General features: G+C 43.0%; 1 protein-coding gene across 1 annotated transcript in view; it reads left to right on the plus strand.

The window, feature by feature from the left end:
* The window catches only part of FBXL13 (F-box and leucine rich repeat protein 13), a 396,865-nt gene that overhangs the window by 27,003 nt on the left and 342,970 nt on the right, over positions 1 to 26,892 (plus strand). Inside the window, exons 3-4 of the mRNA XM_073573638.1 lie at positions 14,227 to 14,320; positions 24,848 to 24,915. Coding sequence (XP_073429739.1) covers positions 14,227 to 14,320; positions 24,848 to 24,915 — 162 coding nt within the window. The remainder of the gene's footprint in view (positions 1 to 14,226; positions 14,321 to 24,847; positions 24,916 to 26,892) is intronic.

Raw genomic sequence — 26,892 nt, forward strand, 5'->3', positions numbered from 1 at the left:
TACGGCTATACCCCCTCATTAGAAAGCGATCACTCATATCTTGGGCTTGTTTCTCAAATCGATCATTGGTGGAGCAGATGCGTCGCATGCGAAGGAACTGTCCGATCGGGATGGCCCTCACAGTGGCCGGATCATGAGCCGAAGATGCATGTAGTAGGGAGTTGACAGAGGTGGGTTTCCTGAAGACGTCCGTCTGGATACGTCGATCAGTGTCGATCTCCAGGCGGACATCCAGGAAATCCACAACTCTGTCATCATACCTATATGTCAAGCGAATGTTATAGTTGTTGACATTAAGCGACCTCATGAAGTTCCTGAGCTGGTCGACTTCACCATCCCACAAAAATATAATGTCATCTATGAAGCGGTACCAGCACAGCACATGGGAGACGTCCCGCGGGCCCCCGTCGCCAAATAAACTCCTCTCCCAGGCCCCCAAGAAGAGGTTGGCATACGAAGGCGCACAGGCCGCCCCCATGGCTGTGCCCCGCTTCTGTAGATAAAAGTGGTCCTTAAAAACAAAAAAATTGAGGGTCAGGATAAAGTCGACCATCTCAAGGACAAGCTCACATAGTGGGCCATCCAGGTCGGAGGCCCCCAAAAACAGGCGAACAGCATCAACTCCAACCGAATGATCGATGCATGTGTAAAGGCTTTCAACATCGGCAGTAACAAGAAGAGTGGAAGGTTCCACAAGGATGCCATCAACCCGTGCCAGGACATCCGTCGTGTCACGGATATACGATGGTAGTGCTTCCACTAAAGGTTTCAAATAGAAATCTATAAAGCGGCATACAGGCTCACAGATACTACCAATCCCTGACACGATAGGACGCCCTGGGGGGTCAAGGGCATCCTTGTGGACCTTAGGTAGAAGATAGAAAGTGGGGGTTCTGGGGAATCTCACCACCAAGCCGTCCAAAACTTTTTTAGTTATGACACCGCTCTCAAATGCCCTCTCCAGGATTAGTCTAAGCTCATGTGAAAAACGAAACCCTGGATCCGAGGGCAATTTTTGATATGTTTCTGGGTCCCTCAATTGACGAAACACTTCCTTCTCATATTTACAGCTGGGCCATACCACTACATTCCCCCCCTTATCGGCTGGCTTAAATACAACATCCTCCAGTGACTGCAATTGGAAGATCGCCAGGCGTTGTTTTTGAGTTAGATTATCCAATCTACGCCGTGATGACAGTTTTTTGAAGTCCTCACTCACTAATTTAGTGAAAATATCCACAGAGGGACAAAGCGACAAGGGGGGGAACCTAGTGGATTTAGGCCCAGATGAAGGAGGAAACTTACTTTTAGGTGGACCATCCTGTTCAGCAAGCAAATCCTCCAAATCACGGATTGCCTCCCTTTCAGTGTTGTTCAGGGACCCAGGGACATAGCTTGCAGTGTGAAGTTTTTTCAAAATTAATTTCCTTGAAAATAGTTGGAGGTCTTTCAAGGCTGTAAAGTAATTAAAAGAGTTAGTGGGTGAGAATGTTAGTCCCTTCCCCAGAACCTCCAATTGCACATCCGTAAGAGCATGATTTGAAAGGTTTACTACCTGTAAATCCCCCCGAGGAACACCCTGGGGGACTCCCGATCCCGCAGCTCTAGTTTTTGTAAATTGACGCGTCTCAACCCTCTTGGCAGCAGCCACCTTAGGGCCAAAATTCGTCCCAGTGCCTCTCTGTCCCAAATCATCCTCTTGGGTTGAGATATTAGAGCAAAGTGAGGTAGATCTTGACCGTGAATAGGATGTATTCCTGTATCTTGGGCAAGATCGACCACTCGTGTCCCGCCATCTATAAACCCTAGAAAGTTGTTTATCTTGGACATCTCTTTTGAATTTTTTAGCCTTATTTACTTGGATGTCCTGAGCCCATTTTTGTAAGTCCAAATCAATTTGGTCATTCAATTTTTTGAGGGCATCACTGGACATCTCTTTATGTAAAGTAGACTGTAATTCATCAATTTCTGTTTCAATAACAGCAAGGGAGTCTTGATCCATTTGTTTTAAGAGGGTCAAAAAACCTTTTGAACAATTATTGGTTAATTCCTCCCATTTATTTTTGAAAGTCTCATCTGAGATAGGAAAGGATGGGAATACTTGAATCCTAAGTCCCCTCGGTATCAACTCTTTCTGAATATATTGATCTAAAAATTCGTGGTTCCACCATATCTTGGTACGCTTTCGCAACAATTCCTTAAACCGAACAATAACTTCCTGCACATCCTTATTAGAAGTCCCGCATTCCCCGCCCACATCATTCTGAAACACATCGTTTAGTTGTGCTCGCCACGTAAGGTCACGTGAGCGGAAATCCATATTAAAGATCGGAACAGCTGTGAAAAACACAGAAACAATTAATGGCAACAGAAGTCCCATGAATAAAGGGTGATAAGGAGACAAGGGACAACCCAGCTCCAACACCCTAAGCGTAAGCTCAAAACATATAATTAATAGGAGGAGAAACATAAGAGCACGCAATAAATTCCATCTAGAAAATACAAATTTTTATTAAATATATAACAGCAGTACAAAATGGATAGCAAAAGATGTGCTCATGAACAATTTGGACAATATGTCCCATGAACAGACCTCACACCCCCCAGATAGAAAACCCGGTGAGTATATACCATGGACCTTGGATCCTATCCCAAATCAAGATACCACCCCAGCAAATATAGGGTAAATCGCCTAGATAGCGGTAACCAAATATATTAATGCCAATGCCCGCTAACAGTGAGGATCAAAGATAAGCCCAATGCTGGTTGGGGTCAAAAGACCATATAAAAAGACCAAGGAGCAACTCACCAGGGAGGGGAGGAGGAGGGAATCCAGCAGTGGGGCCTCCGACGCGCGTTTCGCGACGTCCTCCGCCGCTTTGTCAAGGAGGAGAGTAAGTGCAGAAGTCCCAGTAGGGCCTTCAAATAGCCCATGACCCCGGTCACATGATCACATAATCTTGAATGGTCTGAGAATTATCAATGGCTGACATGTGACATTGCATCCCTATATTCCTCAATTCCTCACAGTTTGGCTCTTATGGCTTTAAGAAACCAACTTGACATATATTCTTTCTATACCCCAGATCACCAGGATTTTATCAACAGTGTTACAAATTTTCTTTTGAAAAATAATCATTTTATGTTTCTTAAGAAATTTTATTTACAGATTCAAGGTTGTGCAATGGGGACCAAATTTAGCCCCTCCCTGGCTATTATTTTTATGAATTGGTTTGAACAACAGTATATAGTGATTTAAATCCTTTTTTGTATAGCATCTATATTTATACACATGACATTGATGATGTCTTGGTGATCTGGAGGGGTGACAAAATTGAAATTAGTGCATTTATTGCATATCTCAATAACAATCCCTGCAATATGACTTTCAGCTTTGAACAGAACCCACACACTATTTCCTTTTTGGATCTTCAACTCACGGGTAATTCCCATGAGAAAAATATCAGCTGTGGTCTATATAGGAAACCAGTGTGTGGAAATTCCCTCTTACATGCAGCAAGTAATCATCCGAAGCATATCATTAATAATATCCCTACTGGAGAATATATTAGAGCTAAACGCTGCTGTACAACAGAGGCTTTATATTCTGCTGAATGCCAAATTATTAATAAACGGTTTCTATGCAGAGGATATAAAAAAACAATATTGGAGAATGCCAAGAGAAAAACTAATATGAGGAGTAGGGAGGATTATTTAAGGGATAGTGTACACACACAGAATTTGGATATCTCTCTGGTTTCTGAAATAGTTTTTTTCTACTACATATAGTAATCAATTTAACAAGATAATGGCAATTGTAAAGAAGTACCTTCCCATTTTAAATACTGACCCCACTACACAAAAAATTCTTTCAAAGGGTGTTAAATTTGTATCAAAACGCGGGGTTACTATCGGCAACTATCTTTCACCCAGTGATCACTCATCTAATAGGAATTTTCATAGGGAAGCCCAATCCACATGGCTTGCCACGCTGGGCTCGTATCGTTGTGGCCATAAAACATGTGGTGCCTGCAAATATATGGTCAATTCCAAAAATTTTTCTTCCTTCCAGACAAATAAGACCTATGATATAAACTTTCTCATGAATTGCAGTAGTACTAATCTGGTGTACCTCATTTGCTGCGAACAATGCCGTCTGCAGTACGTGGGATACACCACGCGTTCGCTCCGTAAACGTTTATCGGAGCATATTTATGATGCTCAAAATCGTACTACACGTACTCCCTCGGGTGCATCTCGACATTTTTTGCAAATGTATGGGGCTGATGTATCTAACTTAAAAGTTATGGCTAGTGACAAACCAAATTTAAAATCCAGAGGAGGTAACATAATATATGAATTACGAAAATGTGAGGCGAGGTGGATTCTGTGTTTGCAGACAAGAACGCCTGGTGGTTTAAATTTGAAAAATGATCTGAGTTTTTTATATTGAAGGGAAAAGGGGAATTGTATTGTAAACGCATGAGACTCATGCGTTTTGTTTTTTTTTGTGTTTTTTTGTGTTTTTTTTTTTGTGTGTGTGTTTTTTTGTGGGTTTTTTTTGTGTCTCATGCGTTTTCAATTCTATAATACAGTATATACTGGGTTGGTTGCCTTTACATGTAGATGGTTTGACGGTACTCTTTGCAATCATATGATCCTTTGAGTTTATTTGCGGTTCACATTGAGTTAATTCATCAGGTGCATACTGATTTGTCTTCAGTTCCTAGCGTAGGATATATGGTTGGGAATTTTTAGTATGTGGTCATTATGAGTAAGACTCTGTTGAGTCGAAACGCGTAAATGCCTGTCTTTACCATGGTTTTTTATCCTGTATCCTGCTTTTGGATTTTTAATGAAGATTTCTCAATAAAGATTCTATTTTTAAGTAAGAAGATGTGCTGGAATATTTGGATCTTTGTACGATGATGAGAGTATTCATCAGCTGGGGCCTGTGCAATAAATAAGTAAAATAAAAAATATAGCAAAGCAAAAACTTTTTTTTTTGTTAAAAAAAGAAAAAAAAGAGTCCCTTTTAGTAAGTGACAGCAGCCAAACATAAGAGATATACCGTGTTTTTCGGACTGTAAGACTAAGAATTTTTTTTTTTTTAAATATGGAGGTCCGAATTTAAGGTATCTTACCAGGGAGGCGACGGAGGTATAGCAGGGTCAAAGCAGGCATGGTTCCTTCCTCAGGAAGCCGGAGGAAGTGGGGCAATTCTGTGGGCCCTGGTTGGGAGGAGGGGGGTATCCCAGCGGTGCAATGATTTGGCCCCATGGTTGGCAGTGAGACAGAGCAGAGTGCATTGTGCGGAGCAAGTCCCTTCCTCAGGAAGCCAGCAGCAGAAGTGTCGTGATGTTGCGGTCCCGATGTCATCGGTGAGCAGAGTATATTGTTGGTTTTCCAGTGGCCATTTTACCTGAAACACTGTGAGCCGCTGGAGACTCCATGTGCACAGTTTGGGATCTTGGCCCAGCCGGCTGTCATTTCCCTGAAGCAGATAGCCTGAAGAAAATGGCCTATGCAGGCGGCTCGTGCGCACCTTTAGATCTCGGCTGGGCATAGATCCCAATTTGCGCACATGCTGCCTCCAGCCGCTCACAGCTTCTGGAAAATGGCCGCCGGGAAACCAATGATGTGTATGTCAAAGAGGTGGAGGGCACCGCTAATCAGTCTCAGACAAGAGGGCTCACAATGGGCCCGGAAAAAGACATGTCATAAGAAGCAAGAGAAAGATCACACCCACATATCAAGGGAGCACCTCAATTGTATATATGATAATATTTGCTTAACCTGAAAAATAACTTTTGAGCACCACTCCAGCATCTTTTTTCTATTTTACCACTGGAGTGGTGCTACTTAAAAGTTCCTTTCCCCCAGTATCATACTCACGAGCCACTGTCTCCATGTGTTATTAGCTCCACTCAGGTCATCTTCTGCAGGTTGTGACCTGCCAGAACGCTTTAAGGTTTTCTGTGGAGTGGGCTGGAGGTCACTTCTCAATGTAAATCTATCAATGTAATCGTACTGACCCAAAGAATAAAGTTGCCTTATCAATTTTAACACATCTAAAACAGCATCACCCCCCAAAAAAAAATAAAATCCTGAATTACTGTTTTTTGTTTATTCTGCCTCCCAAAATTTGGAATATAAATAAATAAAAAAGTTTCATGTGCCCATAAATAGTACCAATAAAAACGTCAATTCGTCCCACAAAAAACAAACCCTCACACAACTCTGTTGGCCGAAGTATGGAAAAATTATAGGTATCAAAATATGGCGATACGAAAAATAGTTTTTGCAAACAAAAAAAGCGTCTTTGAGTGTGTGACAGCAGCCAAGCAGAAAAAAACTTGATAAATCGTGTATCGCTGTAATCACATCGACCCAAAGAATAAAGTCATCTAATCACTTATACCGTATGAGAAACGGCGTAAATATAAATAAAACCAATTCTTCACCTGCTTCCCAAAGATCACATTAAGACTCAGTGCACATTTACTATACACTCTGCACTGAAAGCTTACACCAGGATTTCCATGTAAATCTCTGAAGTACTTGATTCAGACCGAATCCCCGTCGGAAGATTCCCTATAATAAGGCAGATGGCGGCACTATTCACACCATCAGTCCTATGATCCAGTGGTGTCCATCTTTTTAGGTGTGCTTTAAAGTGCCATCAGCCACAGTTTTGTGCACTTCTGAAAAAGATAACGCTGAACAAAGGCCAGACGGTGTCCAGAGTAACTCTGCTGCCTCATTATAGTGAACGGATCCCTCAGAGGTTTCATCTGAATCACAACACTCAGAGAATTAGATGGAAACCCTTATGTAAGTGCTCAGCGTAGAGCGCATGATAAATGTGATCCCAAATTTTATGAAAAATGTTCCCAATAAAAGTTTCAACTCCATCCACAAAAAAAGCAAGTTCCCACTCAGGTCCATGGTCTGTTAAGGGAAATATAGGGGCTTCCAAGTTATTGCTAGTACAAAGGCTCTGGAAAAGCAAAATGGCTCCTCACGTTCCCTCCACTCAACAAAAAATGAAATACATCAAATTCTGCGCTTCCAAATCCAAATACCCCTCTCCCATCTGAGCCCTACAGTATCTCTAAGGCCGGCGTCACACTAGAGAGGAATATGAACTAATTGCCGTGGTAAAGTTTCTGACTTTTTTCCCACGGTCATTAGTTCATTCACAGATCAGCCGGGGACTCCTGCTGACGTCACTGAGGCTGCGGGGAGTCCCCGGCTGATCTGTGAATGAACTAATGACCGTGGGAATAGTCAGAAACTTTCCCATGGTAATTAGATCATCTACAGGCAGCCATTGAGGCTGCGCAGAGCTGAATCAATTCATTTTGTAGTAGATTACAGTGAGGCTGGTCGCATTTGCACCGGTCCTCATTGTAAACTATTTAACCCCTTCTGATGGATTGCAGCGTTGGACTTGACTGAACAGCGGAGAGGTAAGGATATTGGTGATTTTTTATGTTATTTTTGTTGCAGGTCATGGTTTTATTTTGGATTACCAGACTAATAAAAATTTGTCAAAAACTTGGTGTATTTATTTCATTAAAAGACTTTTTAATTAATGTCTGTGTGTGGTTTTTAACCCTTTCTTAGTATAGGGTTAATAATGGATCGGTGTCTTAATGACACCTCTCCATTATTAATCGGCTTAATGTCACCTTACAATCGAATGGTGACATTAACCCTTTGTTATATTAACCCATTCGCCACCACTACAGGGCAATGGGAATAGAGAGGATAAGTGCCAGAATTGGCACATCTTATAGATGCGGCATTTCTGGGGTTTCTGGGGGCAGATTTTTGTAGCCAGGCTATTAAAATTTGCCCTCACTCACCTGCTTTACCTATCTGGTTGCCAAATTACAGCGGGAGCACACGCATTTTTTTACAACGAATTAACCCCTTAAATTAACACCTACACCTCCCAGGGACTGGGAAAATATTCCGGGCATGCGCAGTTTAAAATAGCGGTCCACCGCTGGAAAAAAACGTTACATTGTCCGTCTACTCCAGCCGGCAAATGCTAAAATTCTGACGGATCCGTCAAAAAGCGTATGCAACGGATGATCATCAGTCAAAATCTGCCGCTAATGTAAGTCTCTGGGGAAAAAAAACGGATCGCAAATAAATGGCGGATCCGTTTTTTTAGAAAAATGGCGGCTTTTGACTGACGTCAAATAACTGAAGTTTGAAACAGGGCTAAGCAGTATGGTAAAGCCACATTTGGTATATTGCCACTTTCAGCAGAAATTATGTAACAAATGTTGGTGTCATTTTTTACACATTTCCCCATGCAAAAATCTAAAATCTGAGGCTAAAACAACATTTTTGTGGTAAAAATGTAATTATTTTTTCTTCACTGTCAAATGTTCTAAAATTATGCAAAACACCCGTGGTGTCAATAAGATCACTGCACCTTTAGATGAATTCATTGAGAGGTGTAGTTTGTAATATAGGGTCATTTCAGGGTTCTGTTCTGGCAGCTCAGGGGCTTTCCTAGTGGGTCATGGCAGCCTGCAAACCATAACTGTAAAATCTGCACTATATTATGGTGCTCCTTCCCTTCTAAGCTTGCCTCTGTGCCTGAAAAGTAGTTCCCGATTACATGTAGGGTGTTGGAGTGCTCAGGAGAAATTGCATAACAAATTGTGAGGTCCATTTTTTGCTATTAGCGCTCATAAAAATTAAAAATTTGGGGCTAAAACAACATTTTAGCTGTAAAAATGTAATTATTTTTTCTTCACCGCGCTATGGTATAAATTTCGGTGAGTCACGTGGTGTCAACATGCTCACTGCACCCCTAGATGAGTTCATTGGAGAGGTGTAGTTTGTAAAATAAGGTCACTTATGGTGGGGGAGTTCTGCTGTTCTGGCACCTCAGGGGGTCTGTTAATATGACATGGCACCCTTAAACCATTCCAGCAAAATCTGAACTCCAATATGGCGCTTCTTCCCTTCCAAGCCCTGCCATATTAGACAGTGTAGGATCGCCCCGATCAGAGTCACCTTGTCGACGGTGGGACGGCTTTTATCCTGTATTTGATGAAATACAGTATTACTAAGAACTCTGAAATATTTAAATGCACTTTTGCTTTTTATTTATTTAATTACAACAAGGCTTTCCCATTTTGTCTTTTGTAGGTTTTGTATGCTTTATGACCAATGTGAACATGTGTTTATGAGCTGCATGTATACCAACTCAAACCAAGCTCTTTTTTGTTTTTTCTTTTTCTTTTTGCATTCTGTACAAGCCGGGGTGTGGCCTCCCTCTCCTGAGCTGGAAATTGTATTTAAAGGCTTCTCCTCACTGGTGTCCACTGGTTGGGACCCGGTCCTTTTGTCTGCCCTTATTCACACACTGATGTCAACTTTGACACATGATAAGGTTTTTAATATTAGACAGTGTTACTATGTATTTAATTACAGCAGGGTTTTTCTCATTTTGTCTTTTGTAGGTTTTGTTTGTTTTCATGTACCTATACAGTAGCTTTGGCCAACATATAGGGTATCGGCGTACTCAGAAGAAATTGCACAACTAATTTTTGGATCCATTTTCTCCTGTTAGGCCTCTTTCTCACTTCAGTTTTTTGCATCAGTCAAAATCCGCCAAAAGGATGGATGCTGGATCCGTTTTAGAACTGATGACAACGGATGCCACCCGTCCGTTTTTTTGACGGATCCGCAAAATGAAGAATTTTAAAGGAATCGCAGCCTGGAAAAGGAGAGAGAGAGGGAGAGAGAGAGAGGGAGAGGGAGAGAGAATTTTTTTTTTTGTCCGGCACCCAGAAAGAATTTCGGGTTAAATTAGTGTCTGGAGGATCCGCCAGAAAAAAAAAACGTTGCAAGCTCCGTTTTGAAATCTTTGAGGATGGTGACGGGCAGCAACTTTTGGCGGATCCGCAAAAAAAACGGATGGCAATCCGCCAGTAATGGAAGTCAATGGGGAAAAAAAACGGATCCTCAAAAGAAAATTGAGGATCAGTTTTTTTCAAAACCTGGCGGATTGTGACTGATTGTAAAAAACTGAAGTGTGAAAGAGGCCTTACCTGTTAACATTTTTGTGGAAAAAAAATTGATTTTTGTTTTCTCACTTCTCAACATTATAAATTTCTGAGAGGAACCTTGAGGGGTATAGTTTCCCAAATGGGGTAATTTGTGGGGGTTTCCTCTGTTTAGGCACACCAGGGGCTCTAAAAAATGCAACATGGCATCTGCTCTTGATTCCAGCCAATTTTGTGTTAAAAAAAAAATCAAACTGTACTTCCCTTCTGAGCCCTGCCGTGCGTCCGACCAGTAGATTTCCCACACACATAAACAGGTCTTTAGAAAAACTATTTCTAAAGTCTGTTTAAGTGGGGAAAAAAGTATTTAATCAGCCACCAATTGTGCAAGTTCTCCCACTTAAAAAGATGAGAGGCCTGTAATTGATATCATAGGTAGACCACAACTATGAGAGACAAAATGAGAAAACAAATCCAGAAAATCACCTTGTCTGATTTGGCAAGATTTATTTTGCAAATTATTGTGGAAAATAAGTATTTGGTCACATAAAAACACGTAAGATTTCTAGCTCTCACAGACCTGTAACTTCTTCTTTAAGAGGCTCCTCTGTCCTCCACTCATTACCTGTTGTTAGGAACGGCGGAACGCACTAAATAAAAATAAATAATAAAGTAGTACGTTCGCCGCTCGGGGTTCACCATACAGTAGGTGTTACACCGCTGCTAGGTAATGAGAGACGAGCAATATGGCGGTATAATGCGCACAGGTTCAACTTCACCCGAAGTGAGCAGAGCGGGCTCTGTTCACACACAGAGGCAACGCAACATAAACATACAAAAACGCTGAGCCTATTAGTGTCACAGGCCTCAGGTAAATGCACACACGGTATCTGGTCACAGGAGCAGGACCTAAGACAGAGGAGCTGCGTCCGTCTAGACCTACCGTGTGTGCGGTGTCGCTACTGCGAGCGCCAAGAAGGACTGCAACTGCTGCGCGGCGTAGGACACTGCCACTCGACGACAAAGCTAGAAAGCAAGCGCAATGTCGGACACTAGCGTAGAGGTGCGGTGTGCACAGTGGCCTAAGGCTTGCCACTGACTGGCGCTGACTGCTGAACTAATTCCCTACCCACATGCGTAATATCAGAGGGAAGGGGTTTCAAATGAGTCAGTCACCAGAATCATACATCCGTCACCATTCACACATCTAGCAAGTATAGCCTATACTAGCGCATGGCCGAACGGTCATGCACGCTTTTTATAGCCGTGCGGGACCTTCCAGATCTCCGAGATGGACCAATGAGATCAGAAACAGGACCTGAGCATATGACTCCTGATCTCCAATGGGAGATCGTCTCGTGAGCATGCCCAGTAGGAGCACAGAGGGACTTGGTCTCTGGAGCGGTCTGCTGCAAAGTAATCTCCTCTGCAGTAGATAGACAGCAAAAGACCACAGAATGTGAGGCTCTGGATTCCTGCAGAGCAGACGCAAAAACCCGACTCCTAACACCTGTAGTAATGGTACCTGTTTGAACTTGTTATCAGTGTAAAAGACACCTGTCCACAACCTCAGTCACACTTCAATCTACACTGTGGTGAAGACCAAATAGCTGTCGAAGGACATCAGAAACGAAATTGTAGCCCTGCACCAGGCTGGGAAGCCTGAATCTGCTTCACTGATAATCTCCCTCGATCTGAGGCTCCACACGAGATCGCACTCAGTGGGGTCAAAATGATCACATGAACGGTGAGCAAAAATCCCAGAACCACACGGTGGTACCTAGTGAATGACCTGCATAAAGCTTGGACCACCATAACAAAGGCTACCATCAGTAACACACTACACCACCAGGGACTCAGATCCTGCAGTGCCAAAAGTGTCCCCCTGCGTAAGCCAGTACATGTCCGGGCCCGTCTGAAGTTTGCTTGAGGGCATTTGGATTATCCTGAAGAGTATTGGGAAACTGTCATATGGTCTGATGAAGCCAAAGTAAAACTGTTTGGTAGAAGAAAAACTTGTCTTGTTTGGAGGAAACAGAATGCTGAGTAGCATCCAAAGAATACCATACCTATTGTGAAGCATGGGGGTGGTAGCATCATGCTTTGGGGCTGTTTCTCTGCAAAGGGACCAGGATGAATGATCCGTGTACATGAAAGAATGAATGGGGACATGTATCGTGAGATTTTGAGTGCAAAACTCCTTTCATCAGCAAGGGCATTGAAGATGAAACGTGGATGGGTCTTTCAGCATGATAATGATCCCAAGCACACTGCCAGGGCAACGAAGGAGTGGCTTCATAAGAAGCATATGAAGGTCCTGGAGTGGCCTAGCCAGTCTCCAGATCTCAACCTCAATAGAAAACCTTTGGAGGGATTTGAAAGTCCATATTGCTCAGCGATAGGCCCAAAACATTACTGTTGTAGAGGAGATCTGTATGGAGGAATGGGCCAACATACCACCAACAGTGTGTTCCAACCTTGTGAAGACTTACAGAAAATGTTTGACCTCTGTCATTGCCAACAAAGGATATATAACAAAATATTGAGATGATTTTTTTTTTTAATGACCAAATGCTTATTTTCCACTATAATTGGCAAAATAAATCTTGCCAAATCAAACAAGGTGATTTTCTGGTTTTGTGTTCTCATTTTGACTCTCTGGCTGAGTTCACACGTGGCGTTTTTTTCGCGTTTCCGTGGCGGTTTTAACCGCGCGATTTTGCCACGAAAACGCAAAAAATAAGCATCCCATGCATTCCTATGGGATTCCGCAATGCTTTGCTAATGCTGCGGTTTTTACCGCAGCGGAATCGCTTCGCGGTAAAAACCGCAGCATGCTCATTAATTTTGCGGAATCGCGGCGATCCCGCACCCATAGGAATGCATTGTTCCGCTTACTTCCCGCATGTGGCACCATGCGGAAAGTAAGCAGAACATTTGCGGATGGTACCCACGGTCCGGAGGAGAGGAGACTGTCCTCCGGGCTTTGGGTACCATATCCCTGTAAAAAATAGAATTTAAAATAAAAAATATTGTTATTCTCACATTCCGACGTCCCGCGCAGCCTTCCCGCCTCTCTCCACGCTCTCGTTCCCAGTAATCCTTTGCGAAAATGCCCGCGATGACGTCCGTTCTCGCGGGATCGCGAAGTCTCGCGGTCATTCGCGCGACGTCATCGTGAATTACCGCGAGACATCGCGATCCCGCGAGAACGGACGTCATCGCGGGCATTTTCGCAAAGGATTACTGGGAACGGCTGCGCGGGACGTCGGAAGGTAAGAATAACACCATTTTTTTTTTTTTTTTTTTACATTTTATCTTTTACTACTGATGCTGCATAGGCGGCCTCAGTAGTAAAAAGTTGGTCACACTTGTCAAACACTATGTTTGACGAGTGTGACCAACCTGTCAATCAGTTCTCCAAGCAATGCTACAGATCGCTTGGAAAACGCTAGCATTTTGCAAGCTAAATACGCTTGCAAAATGCTATTTTTTCCGTGGGAAAATCGCGGGAATTTAAAATGCGATTTTCCCACGGAATGGAATTCCGGAATTCTCGCGGTAATTTCCGCGAGAGTTCCGGTATGTGTGCACATAGCCTCATAGTTGTGGTCTACCTATGATGTTAAGTACAGGCCTCTCTCATCTTTTTAAGTGGGAGAATTTGCACAATTCGTCGCTGACTAAATACTTTTTTCCCCACTGTATGCAAATGAACCCTTAGACTAGTTGAAGCTGCGTTATTGTCCCCAGACTAGTCTGCCCACTAAGCATGTAATTCCGTCCCTGTGGGCATGCTAACATGGCTTACAAGCGCTGGCGTCATCGCTAGTGCTGTACATACCTCGCACATGCTCACTGCATTCATCCTCTGAAGCCAGGTGTACTACTTCAATACAGAGGAACACTGAAGAGGAAAAATGAAGTGAGGGAAAGAAGCCACGTGCATGCACGATGTATGTGTAGCGCTCGTGATAAAACCAGGACTTGTAAGTCATGTTATCTGTTTATGTGTGTAATGTAATACAGGCACTGTTAGGGAAGTTACTGCTAGTGGTTTTGGGGACACGGGTGACCTGACAGGTTCCCTTGAAGAGGTTAATAAATAAATTCAATATACAATGATGCTGCCTGTGAACATTCTCTCTTTCTAAGCTAGCAATCACATTTCTTTTTTTTATTCCAACAGGGATACATACATAGATGACTCAAGGAAACCCAAAGTAAAGGCAATGGCTGGAAGCTACTTAGAATACCTTTTTGGGCAGGATGAAGATCAGCTGGTAATACGTATATGCTTGCATTATTTGGCCTAAAGTATTGAGCATTGTGTTCCAAGGCCATACACAGCATTCTTGGTTGCTTTTCACTAGAAAATTGCAGTAAGGATCTAGTCATAAAAGCATTCCTGAGATTCAGCCTTCATGATAAAACCTATTTGCAGTACGGGTTTAATGTATTAATTTCAGGAGTCAAGATTATACGTACCATTTAAGTTCTTCTACATCATAGTTAGAGACCGAGACCCCCCAACCATCCCAAAGAGAATGAGAAACTGGTCAAAAATGTAGCATACAAGACATTTAAGGGACAGAAGTAATGTTATTCCGCATGTATAGACCTATTAGCTGAAATGACAGCCATGCTTTAAGGATGTGTTCACATGGAGAATTGTGACATACATTTTTTGTATTAGTATCTGTTTCAAAATCTATGACAGAAATACTCTTTATTTTAAGCTTCATATTGATTTCAATGGTAAAACACATCTATAGTGTGAATAGTGCTGTTTTTTACGTGTTAATTCAGTGTGGAAAAAAGCCACTGTTAGAGTGTTAGGCCGGGGTCACACTAACCGACGCAAAATACGGTCAGTATTTTACATGCGTAATACGGATGAATGGCCCCTAAACAGTGCTCCGTATGTCATCCGTAATCAAGGTGTGGTCGCGTATTTTGCGCATGTAAGCATCCGTATGTAATCCGTATGGCAAGATTTTCTCGCAGGCTTGCAAAATGGACATATAATGGAGCCCTATGACAGGGTTTCTAACAGAAACCAAAGATTAGATATAGACACATAGAATGTGTATATATATATATATATATATACTAGATTTTGGCCCGATGCTATCGCATCGGGAGGATGCGATAGCATCACACCTCTTGCCATGTTAACCCTCAACAGACACACTCCTCTCACCTTTCACCATCTCCACTCACTCTTTCACTCCACATACGACCCCTTCTCTCACTCCGTCTCTCATACTCACGCCGTCATCGCCGCTGCTCCACGATCCCCGACATCTTCTTCCGCCGGCGCCATCCTGGATCCAGACGTTGTCCACGCCGGCGACATGTTCTTGCGGCGACGCCATCTTGAGTATCGTGAAATCCCGCGATAGTCAAGATGGCGTCGCCGGAAGAACATGTCGCCGGCGTGGACGACGTCGGGATCCAAAATGGCGTCGGCGAAATCTCGCGAGTTTTCGCCGACGCCATTTTGGATCCCGACGTCGTCCTCGCCGGCGACATGTTCTTGCGGCGACGCCATCTTGACTATCGCGAGATTTCGCCGATCCAAAATGGCGTCGCCGCAAGAACATGTCGCCGGCGTGGAGGACGTCTGGATCCAGGATGGCGCCGGCGGAAGAAGATGTCGGGGATCGTGGATCAGCGGCGATGACGGCGTGAGTATGAGAGACGGAGTGAGAGAAAGGGTCGTATGTGGAGTGAAAGAGTGAGTGGACGTGAGTGGAGATGGTGAAAGGTGAGTGGAGTGTGTGTGTCGAGGAGGATTGGTGTGTTGAGGGTTAACATGGAAAGAGGTGTGCTGTGACGTCACCGGTTACAACTGGACGGAAGTTGTTACAACCGGAAGTTGCTTAGGGCATTTATTATTATAGATATATATATATATATGTATTCTACAGTCATGGCCAAAAGTATTGACACCCCTGCAATTCTGTCAGATAATACTCAGTTTCTTCCTGAAAATGATTGCAAACACAAATTCTTTGGTATTATTATCTTCAATTAATTTGTCTTAAATGAAAAAACACAAAAAGAATTGTCCTAAAGCCAAATTGGATATAATTCCACACCAAACATAACAAAGAGGGTGGACAAAAGTATTGGCACTGTTCGAAAAATCTTGTGATGCTTCTCTAATTTGTGTAATTAACAGCACCTATAACTTACCTGTGGCACCTAACAGGTGTTGGCAATAACTAAATCACACTTGCAGCCAGTTGACATGGATTAAAGTTGACTCAACCTCTGTCCTGTGTCCTTGTGTGTACCACATTGAGCATGGAGAAAAGAAAGAAGACCAAAGAACTGTCTGAGGACTTGAGAAACCAAATTGTGAGGAAGCATGAGCAATCTCAAGGCTACAAGTCCATCTCCAAAGACCTGAATGTTCCTGTGTCTACCGTGTGCAATGTCATCAAGAAGTTTAAAGCCCATGGCACTGTGGCTATCCTCCCTAGATGTGGCCGGAAAAGAAAAATTGACAAGAGATTTCAACGCAAGATTGTGCGGATGTTGGATAAAGAACCTCCACTAACATCCAAACAAGTTCAAGCTGCCCTGCAGTCCGAGGGTACAACGGTGTCAACCCGTACTATCCGTCGGCATCTGAATGAAAAGGGACTGTATGGTAGGAGACCCAGGAAGACTCCACTTCTTACCCCGAGACATAAAAAAGCCAGGCTGGAGTTTGCCAAAACTTACCTGAAAAAGCCTAAAACATTTTGAAAGAATGTTCTCTGGTCAGATGAGACAAAATTAGAGCTTTTAGGGCAAAAGCATCAACATAGAGTTTACAGGAGAAAAAAGAGGCATTCAAAGAAAAGTACACGGTCCCTACAGTCAAACATGGCGGAGGTTCCCTGATGTTTTGGGGTTGCTTTGCTGCCTCTGGCACTTGACTGCTTGAGCGTGTGCATGGCATTATGAAGTCAGAAGACTATCAACAAATTTTGCAGCATAATTTAGGGCCCAGTGTGAGAAAGCTGGGTCTCCCTCAGAGGTCATGGGTCTTCCAGCAGGACAATAACCCAAAACACACTTCAAAAAGCACTAGAAAATGGTTTGAGAGAAAGCACTGGAGACTTCTAAGGTGGCCAGCAATGAGTCCAGACCTGAATCCCATAGAACACCTGTGGAGAAATCTAAAAATGGCAGTTTGGAGAAGGCACCCTTCAAATATCAGGGACCTGGAGTAGTTTGCCAAAGAAGAATGGTCTAAAATTCCAGCAGGGCATTGTAAGAAACTCATTGATGGTTACCGGAAGCGGTTGGTCGCAGTTATTTTAGCTAAAGGTTGTGCAACCAAGTATTAGGCTGAGGGTGCCAATACTTTTGTCCGGCCCATTTTTGGAGTTTTGTGTAAAATGATCAATGTTTTGCTTTTTGCTTCATTCTCTTTTGTGTTTTTTCATTTAAGACAAATTAAATGAAGATAATAATACCAAAGAATTTGTGTTTGCAATCATTTTCAGGAAGAAACTGAATATTATCTGACAGAATTGCAGAGGTGTCAATACTTTTGGCCATGACTGTATGTGTATATATCTATTGTTTCGTTTGTTTATTAAAACTGTCAGTGTGAGTTTACTGTATAGCGCACTGAATTGCCGGCATTGCTAAAAGACACCTGGTGTGTATTTCTCGCAAGTGACATGTGTGGTCCGTGTGTAATCCGTATTTTTTGCGCACCCATAGACTTGCATTGGCATACTACGGCCGTAGTACGCTGACAATCGCAGCATGCTGCGATTGGCACGGAGCGTAGAATACGGATGAGAAATATACGGCTGGTGCGAGGGACCCCATAGAGAATCATTGGTCCGTGTCTAATGCGTTCTTTTAGCGCCTCTCACTCGGCCGTATTCCTCGCCAGTGTGACCCCGGCCTTAGAGTGTTAGCGACTCCTGGAGTGGACCCTCTGGGTCGCGGCACCAACCCTCCCAGGGCGAGCTAGCCTAGTGAGGACCACCCCCTATACAGGGAGTGTCAGGAGCAAGCCCCAGGGCATACGATACCACGGCTGCTGGCACCAGGCGGCCAGCTCACAGGAGATACGAGACTGTGTGACTGGAGAGTGCAGGATACTAGGGAACACAAGAGAATACACGGGAGTGCGCTGAATACAGGATATTGCAAGACGGGTACACGTGGGCACATAAGGCGTGTAGCGAGTAACACATCCAGAGGTAGACAAAGCAGGACGCATGCAAGGAGCACGACAGGGTACAGAATGAGGCAGCAGTCGTGCCAGGAGGTGTAACAGAACACAGGAATAGAGTGAATGCCAGGAGGCACGGCTGAGCAAGAAACAAGGGACAGGATACGAGAGGATGTGCCAGGAGGCACAACTGAGCATGAAGCAACAAGGGTTCAGAGCAAGTGCTAGGAGCACCACAGAATAGCAGACAGAGCAGAGGACCTGAGAACAGCGCACAGCCAGGCTGGGACACAGCTGACCCAGCCAGGAAGCACAACAATAATCAGGCACCTCCCCTAGGGGGAGGTCGTCTGATATAGCACATGACTACTACTGGTTCCGGGTCAGGACCTAGCCAGAAAGCACATGACCACTACAGGTTCCAAGTCAGGTCCTCCATTACCATAGAGAGGACCGAGCCCTATACAGCACAGACAGGAGCGCGCAAGCGCAAACGTGACATGGAGGAGGAGACCCGGGGATGAGAGCTGCGCGTGCGCACCCGACGGGGACCCCCGAGGGACCGCCGTACCGGAGGGAGTGATGTCGGGGCTGAAGCCCCGCCTCCTGGTGACCGCGGCATAACAGCCACATGTACATTTCTGAGGTGCTTGTGCTTTAAAATAAAAAGCTTCCATCTTGAATACTGAAGCAATTTAAGCAGAAAAAAATCCAATTGCACAAAAATGTAATTTATTGAGAGCACCACAAATCTTTTTCTTATAGCTTTCATTGGGGGTCACAGGAACCATGAGTTTATATGCTGCCACTTGGAGGCTGACACTAAGGGCTCATACCCATTTGTGAGGAAAAAAAAACGGTGCAATGCGATTTCTGTGCGATTTTTAAACAGAACATACGTATGCAATCCATATGCAATGTGATTTTAACATGAGCTTTTACATACAGCAGTTCTCTGTCCTTTACACATCGTTACACATCGTTATAAAACAAAATATGCATCATTTTCCCACCGTCCTGAGGTCACAGCAGTTCAGGACGGCTGTGAGAACAGCTTCAGTGAATAGTGATGTCACTGATGCTGCGCTCCCTCACAGCCTGACCCAAACTGAACTCTTGAGCTTGGGAAAATCAACTGGCATTTTCCCACACTCAAGAGTTCATCTCAGTTCAGGCTGTGAGGGAGCTCAGACTCAGTGACGTCACCGCTAGTCACTGAGGCTGCGCTGGCAGCATTTTATTCATTCACCAGTAGTTTGCAGCCGGGACGGTCGCATCTTGGCACCGTCCTGTTTGCAAACTGTATTATCCCCAGATATTGATTACGGCGTGGGACAGAACGAAGGACAGGTATGGTATATTGTTGGTTTATTATTTTATGTTTTTTACAGGAGAACGAGGGCTTCGGGGAATTAGCAGAGGTTGTAAGTATGGTTTAATTAAGAACAATAAAGGAGTCTGTGTTTTATTTCAAATAAAGGATTTTTTAATGGGTGTCTGTGTTTTATTTACTACTTGACTATGTGGGGTTAGTAATGGGGGCCTCTAATTGATGCATCTTCATTACTAACCTCGGGGCTTGATGTAACAAAGGGGCGGGCACACACCCCGGTCTGGATTGTTCCCTGGAGCTGGGCATTTTTGCTGTACTCAAAAGATATTATGATGGCTGCTCTATTGAGTTGAAATCTGTGTCTATGTGAGCATAATATGTATTATACTTTATATAGACCACTATACACCTATACAGTATGTTATATTCTATTATGGATTAATCTTTAGCTCCAATTGGTGGGTCCACACAGGTGTAGTGTGCCATTTGTTTACAGCACTTTGTTTACACTGGAATATTGTGTATATTATATATATGATATGTATATATATAATATATATATTCTATATACCGTATATTACATATATATTATGTGTATATATATTATATACTGTATATTATATTATATGTGTGTGTCACTGACATGTATGTATGCGTATATATATATATATATATATATATATATATATACACACACGCATGTATTCTATGTGTATATATCTATTGTTTTGTGAGCTGTCAGTTTGATTTTACAGCAGCCGGACATGAGTTGCTGGATTTTCAAAGGACACCGTTGCATAAAATTCAGACAACACTCGCATGGTGCGGTTTGGAGAGACACGCCGCATGTCCATCTCCACATGTGAGCCGCAGCATCTGTGCACACATAGTGGGCATGGGACTTCTTGAAATCCCATCCACTATTCTGTAACATCTGGATGCTGTGCATTTGTGCAGCGTCCAACCCGCAGCGATTACTGATCGTTTGCACATACCTGCAGGGATCTTTCACTCATCAATGTCTCAGACGCATGTGGTGACAGTTTTCACAGGTTTCAGACACACCCATAAACCCATTCAAGTGAATAGGTCAGTGCACATGTCAGTGTGACAGGTACGGGCACTTGGGAAGCAGTGGTACTGTTTGCGCTGTTCCCTGTCCCCGGGTGCTGAAGACAGCTCGCATTATTGTCCCCTGCGGTGCCAACGATCAATGCAAGCAGTGGACAATGTTGAGAGTTGTATTCAAGTGTAAAATTAAGAATAAAATAAAAAATAAAATTATACATTAACACCTAATCCCCTGAAGCCATTGTCCCCTATGATCAAATACAAATAAAAAAAACAACAATATCCCTCACCTGTCCGAAGTTGAAAGTTTACCTCCGGTCACAGGCATTTGCTGATGGGATGACTACTCTCATCAGCCTATTCCTGTTGTTGATAACAGTGAGAGCAGGAGGCAGCTGATGGGAGTATTCATCAGCCGGTGCCTGTGCTATGAATAAATAAATAAATAACATAGTAACATAGTTTTGAAGGCTGAAGGAAGAGAATTCCAGAGCCTCACTTCAAAAAATTGATGTGGGTCCCCCTGTATTTTTGATAACCAGCAAGGCAAAACTGACAGCTGACTGCAATGCAACCCTCAGCTGTCAGCTTTAGCAAGGCTGGTTATCGAGAACAGAGGGGTGCCCACACCGTTTTTTATTATTTAAATAAATAGTTAAAAAAACAACGGTGTGAAGTCCTCCCTTCATTTTTGACAAGCTAAAGCAGACAGCTGGGGCTGGTATTCTCAGTCTGGTAAGATGCCTCTTCATTAGTAATCCTCTAGTTTATATACAGTACAGACTAAAAGTTTGGACACACCTTCTCATTCAAAGTGTTTTCTTTATTTTCATGACTCTGAAAATTGTAGATACACTCTGAAGGCATCAAAACTATGAATTAACACAAGTGGAATTACATAATTAACTAAAAAGTGTGAAACAACTGAAAATATGTCTTATATTCTAGGTTCTTCAAAGTAGCCACCTTTTGCTTTGATTCCTGCTTTGCACGCTCTTGGCACACACACAGTATATAGTAAATAAACACACAGCCAGTATAAAGTCCTTAGTTGAAATGGAAAAAAAACACGCTTTTTATTTTAAAATAACAAACACAGTTATGCTTGCCTAATGCCAATTCCATTGAAGCCATTGTCTCCTTAAAAAATAAATAAAACAACAACCATATCTCTCACCTGTCCAAGTTTCTGTACCACACCGTAATCCATGTCTGCAATAGTTTTCAACCTGGACGGTGCCAAGATGCAACCAACCAGGCTGAAAACCATTGGAGAATGAACTGCTGCGAGTGTAACGTCCGTGACCAGTGGTGACCTCATTGAGGTACTGCAGGTCACTGATGCTGTGTTCCCAGTCAGGCTGATGAACTGCGATGACCTCAATGAGCTCACCACTAGCACCGTGAGAAAGTTTCACCTCATTGGCAATAAGTAGACTATCCAAAGCCATTAAAAATGGGCAGCATATACAGTGCCTTGCGAAAGTATTCGGCCCCCTGGAACTTTTCAATCTTTTCCCACATATCATGCTTCAAACATAAAGATACCAAATGTAAATTTTTGATGAAGAATCAACAACAAGTTGGACACAATTGTGAATTTGAAAGAAATTTATTGGTTATCTTAAATTTTTGTGGAAATTCAAAAATTGAATATTCGGACGTGTAATATTATTCGGTCCCTTTAACATACTACTTTGTTGCGCCAACTTTTGCTTGCGATTACAGCTACAAGTCGCTTGGGGTATGTCTCTATCAGTTTTGTACATCGAGAGACTGAAATTCTTGCCCATTCTTCCTTGGCAAACAGCTCAAGCTCAGTGAGGTTTGATGAAGATCTTTTGTAAACAGCAGTTTTCAGCTCTTTCCACAGATTCTCGATTGGATTCAGGTCTGGACTTTGACTTGGCCATTCTAACATCTGGATACGTTTATTTGTGAACTATTCCATTGTAGATTTTACTTTATGTTTAGGATCATTGTCTTGTTGGAAGACAAATCTCCATCCCAGTCTCAGGTCTTTTGCAGACTCCAGCAGGTTTTCTTCAAGAATGGTCCTTTAGTTGGCTCCATCCATCTTCCCATCAATTTTAACCATCTTCCCTGTCCCTGCTGAAGAAAACCACAATGCTGCCACCACCATGTTTGACAGTGGGGATGATGTGTTCAGGGTGATGCGCTGTGTTGCCTTTACGCCAAACATATCGCTTGGCATTGTTGCCAAAAAGTTCGATTTTGGTTTCATCTGACCAGAGCACCTTCTTCCACATGTTTGGTGTGTCTCCCAGGTGGCTTGTTGCAAACTTTAAATGACACTTTTTATGGATATCTTTGAGAAATGGCTTTCTTCTTGCCACTCTTCCATAAAGGCCAGATGTACAACTGATTGTTGTCCTATGGACATACTGTCCCACCTCAGCTGTAGATCTCTGCAGTTCATCCAGAGTGATCATGGGCCTCTTGGCTGCATCTCTGATCAGTCTTTTCCTTGTGTGAGATGAAAGTTTCGAGGGACAGCCGGGTCTTGGTAGATTTGCAGTGGTATGATACTCCTTCCATTTCAATATGATTGCTTGCACCAAGCTCCTTGGGATGTTTAAAGTTTTGGAAATCATTTTGTATCCAAATCCAGCTTTAAACTTCTCCACAACAGTACCACGGACCTGCCTGTTGTGTTCCTTGGTCTTCATGATGCTCTCTGTGCTTCAAACAGAAACCTGAGACTATCACAGAGCAGGTGCATTTATACGGAGACTTGATTACACACAGGTGGATTATATTTATCACCATTAGTCATTTAGGACAACATTGGATCATTCAGAGATCCACAATGAACTTCTGGAGTGAGTTTGCTGTACTGAAAGTAAAGGGGCCAAATAATATTGCACACCCCACTTTTCAGTTTTTGAATTTCCACAAAAATTTAAAATAACCAATACATTTCATTCAACTTCACAATTGTGTCCCACTTGTTGTTGATTCTTCACCAAAAATTTACATTTGGTATCTTTATGTTTGAAGCATGATATGTGGGAAAGGTTTGAAAACTTTTGCAAGGCACTGTACCTTAACAAAATTTTACTTTTGTTTATCTTTACTAGAATTGTGTTGGCTCTATCGGAGTCCTATTGTTCTAAAGTCAAAATCCCATGTAGTGCTAGAAGATTTTTTTTATGACCTCATTGCTTATTATTGTTTGAGTGTATTTTGCAACTTAGTCTAGATTATTTTTATATGCCATGTATGGCTATGTGCACATATTAATTTTTTGGTGCAGACATTCCTGCAACATTTTTTGCATCTCTTGGCAGGAAAAACATCACTACATAAGCATGTTTTTGCAGTGTTATTTACTTGCACTTTTGTTACGGATTTTTGTCCACTCATTAGTATGGGTGAAATCTGCAGCAAAATCATCAGACTCCATGATTCTCATTTACTTTGTTGGAATCTGGAAATCCTTCAAGTTTTGTGACAAATCTGCACTGAAAAAATGCAGCAAAATGCAACGTGTCCACACAGCCTTACATTCTGTGAAGTTTTTCTTGTCTATAGATTCAAGGCTGACCTATTCTGGCTTCTGAACTTGTACCATGATTGCAACTTACTGCTTATCGCTATGGTTTCCCGCACTGTGAGATAGTGGTCCAGGGTCCACCATTGAGTAGGCTGGTGGTCTACTATGCTCAATGCTGCTCCATTCAATTTCTATAGGACTGGCTGAAATCCCTTAGGCTTTGGATCAAGCGGAAACAAGTGACATCTATCTCTGTTCACACGAATTATGTTTCTACTATGCTTTCTTTTGTATTTTGGTATGTTTCATTGGGTTTTGCATATCAAAATGTTTTTTCTCTGATTTTCATTCAAAGATGGGTAAAAAATTGTTCATCTGATTGAAGGATCAGCAGCCTTCAATGTAAATTTACAATGTTATTAATGTGGTAGACTTTCTATATATACTGTGGGCATATATATGTGTCATGTATATAACTCTCCGATCCTGATGTGGAATGTTTTAGCTACTGTATTTAATGAAAGTCCTTTGTTTGAAAGTAGACCTCTCCTGGGAACAGTTGAGAGTAAGTCATGTAATCCTGTGTCGTGCCACTTAGATGGTGACTAAGTGATTACCGTGCATAGTCCTGGACATAAATCATCAGTTTTTCCTATTGTTTGGCTTTTCTTTGACACAGGTCTTCTTTTTCCATTCAGGTGTCGCCAGAGCTGTTTAAAAAGGCGTACTCATTTTACATCAATAAGCTGCAGAGACTGTACTTTGAGTGAGTACTTTACTGCCTGACAAAGGGGATTATCTGCTAAAAGTTAGTAAATGGGGGGGCTTGCTCTGATAAATATTTTTAGATCCAAATCACCTGATAGTGCCTGTCAAGGGTTTCCACCATGGTGTAATGGAAACTAATGTAATATATAAAGTACTGTTAATACATTGTCTCTGATATACCATTTCACAAAAGTTACTTTGTAACTGATAACACTGTATAAATGTGTAGTAACACTAAATTGCAGCTACGGTATTTTATGTATTGTTTTACATCCTTTATCAGCTGCTAAATACTTTACTGTTTGACAGATTTTTGCTGAGCTGTGTTTTAATAGTTTTACAAGAGTTAAACTTGTAGGCTGAGGTTTCTCTTACCAACTTGTTCTTCACTTGAGTCCCTTGGATGTGACATCATGGAAAAATTAGACCTGGCATTGCAAAGTAAACATTACTGTGATATGAAGTCTTTGTGATGTATTACTAAGGCCACTGTTGGATAATTCTAACTTTTTCCGACTTTCCGCAGTCTGACTAAGGGCTCATTTAGATGTCAGTTTTTCTCGTATGAGAGCTATCCTTGTCTTTCATGGATCGAGCTCATATCTATGATGATCTATAGAGATGTTCACATGTCTGATTTTTATTTATTTTTTATTCTTTCCTCTCTCTGAGTGGTCCTTAGAAAAGCACGAAGACTTGTTCAATGTAGATCCAAGTATAGAATCTAGCTTGCCAATGCAAGTCTATGGATTGTAGTGCAGCGGCATCCACACTGAGCAGTAATGAGGCAGTGACTCAGAAAAGTTCCAAAACAAAAGTCTCTTTAATGATTACTCACAGCAAAAACACAGCACACGACTTCCTCCGGATCGCAGTCGGGCACATATCCTCCAGCTTATAGTCAATAAACACGCCAGTCCTCCTCCAGTTTACCGCCGGGCAGAAGACAGTCCACTTCTACCTCCGAGACCTGTTGCTGTGGGTGACTGCACCACCGTGTACGCTGTGGGTGCCAGGCCTTTCAGCTCCGCTTGTCTGTGTTGCCTCACACTGGTGGAGCTCTGCTGAGCCTTCTGTTCTGCACACTTGCCAGACCAAACTAACACTGACACTGACCCTGACACACCCAAACCCTTTACTGCAGGGTTTTTAACTAGAACCTGTGGCCATGATCCCCATGGAAAACCCGGGCCAGGAATGAAACGGACAGCACCACTACCATCTGTAGTCTGTTTCAAAACACAAAAGCCCAGAGCAGGTTTCCTCTAAGTCTGCCTTGGTTAACCAGCATGTCCGAGACCTATACTCACTTTTATTCTGCTTTGCAACCACAGCTACGCCTGTGACTGCAATGCACTCCCATGGCCTCAATATGCCTCTGTGCGCATCCTGGGGGAACACACAACGACCCCTACATGTGACACAGGTCACTGCGTCACATACCCCCTCTGTTCAAACCTGTGGGGTTGAACACTTGTCACCCCACATGGGAGCGTGACAGAGCATCCGCATGACCCTGGCACACCCCCGCCTGACACTATACTGAGAAACCAAAGTAGGGACTGGAACCATCGGTTGACGAAGGAAGTATCCCTCCCCTTCGCGTTTCTCCTCCACACTTTGTTACATGATTACCCACCTACCCGTTCTCCTTTCAAGAAGACATGTCCACTTTCCTGACTAACAGTAGATTTTGGCCAGTTTTGGGTGGTCTCGACCTTGTTTATTTGGGGTTCACTAACCCCGCAGCTCATCCCGTAACCTAAGTACTTGCCCTCGGGCTCTTGGCACCGTTTCCTCTGTACCCTTACCCATGCCTCGGTGACTACGTCCGTCGAAACGCCGAGGTCCGCCCCGGCAACTCCGAGCATACCACGTCGCATCTGAACTCGAGCCTCCTGATGCTGCTGTCTAGTGAGAGCTTTATTTATTTTAACCTGACCCCCAGCTACATCCTTGGCTGGGGCCAGAGGAT

The sequence above is a fragment of the Dendrobates tinctorius genome, unplaced genomic scaffold (assembly GCF_039654945.1).
Source record: "Dendrobates tinctorius isolate UK_male_01 unplaced genomic scaffold, ASM3965494v1 ptg000035l, whole genome shotgun sequence".
NCBI lineage: Eukaryota > Metazoa > Chordata > Amphibia > Anura > Dendrobatidae > Dendrobates > Dendrobates tinctorius.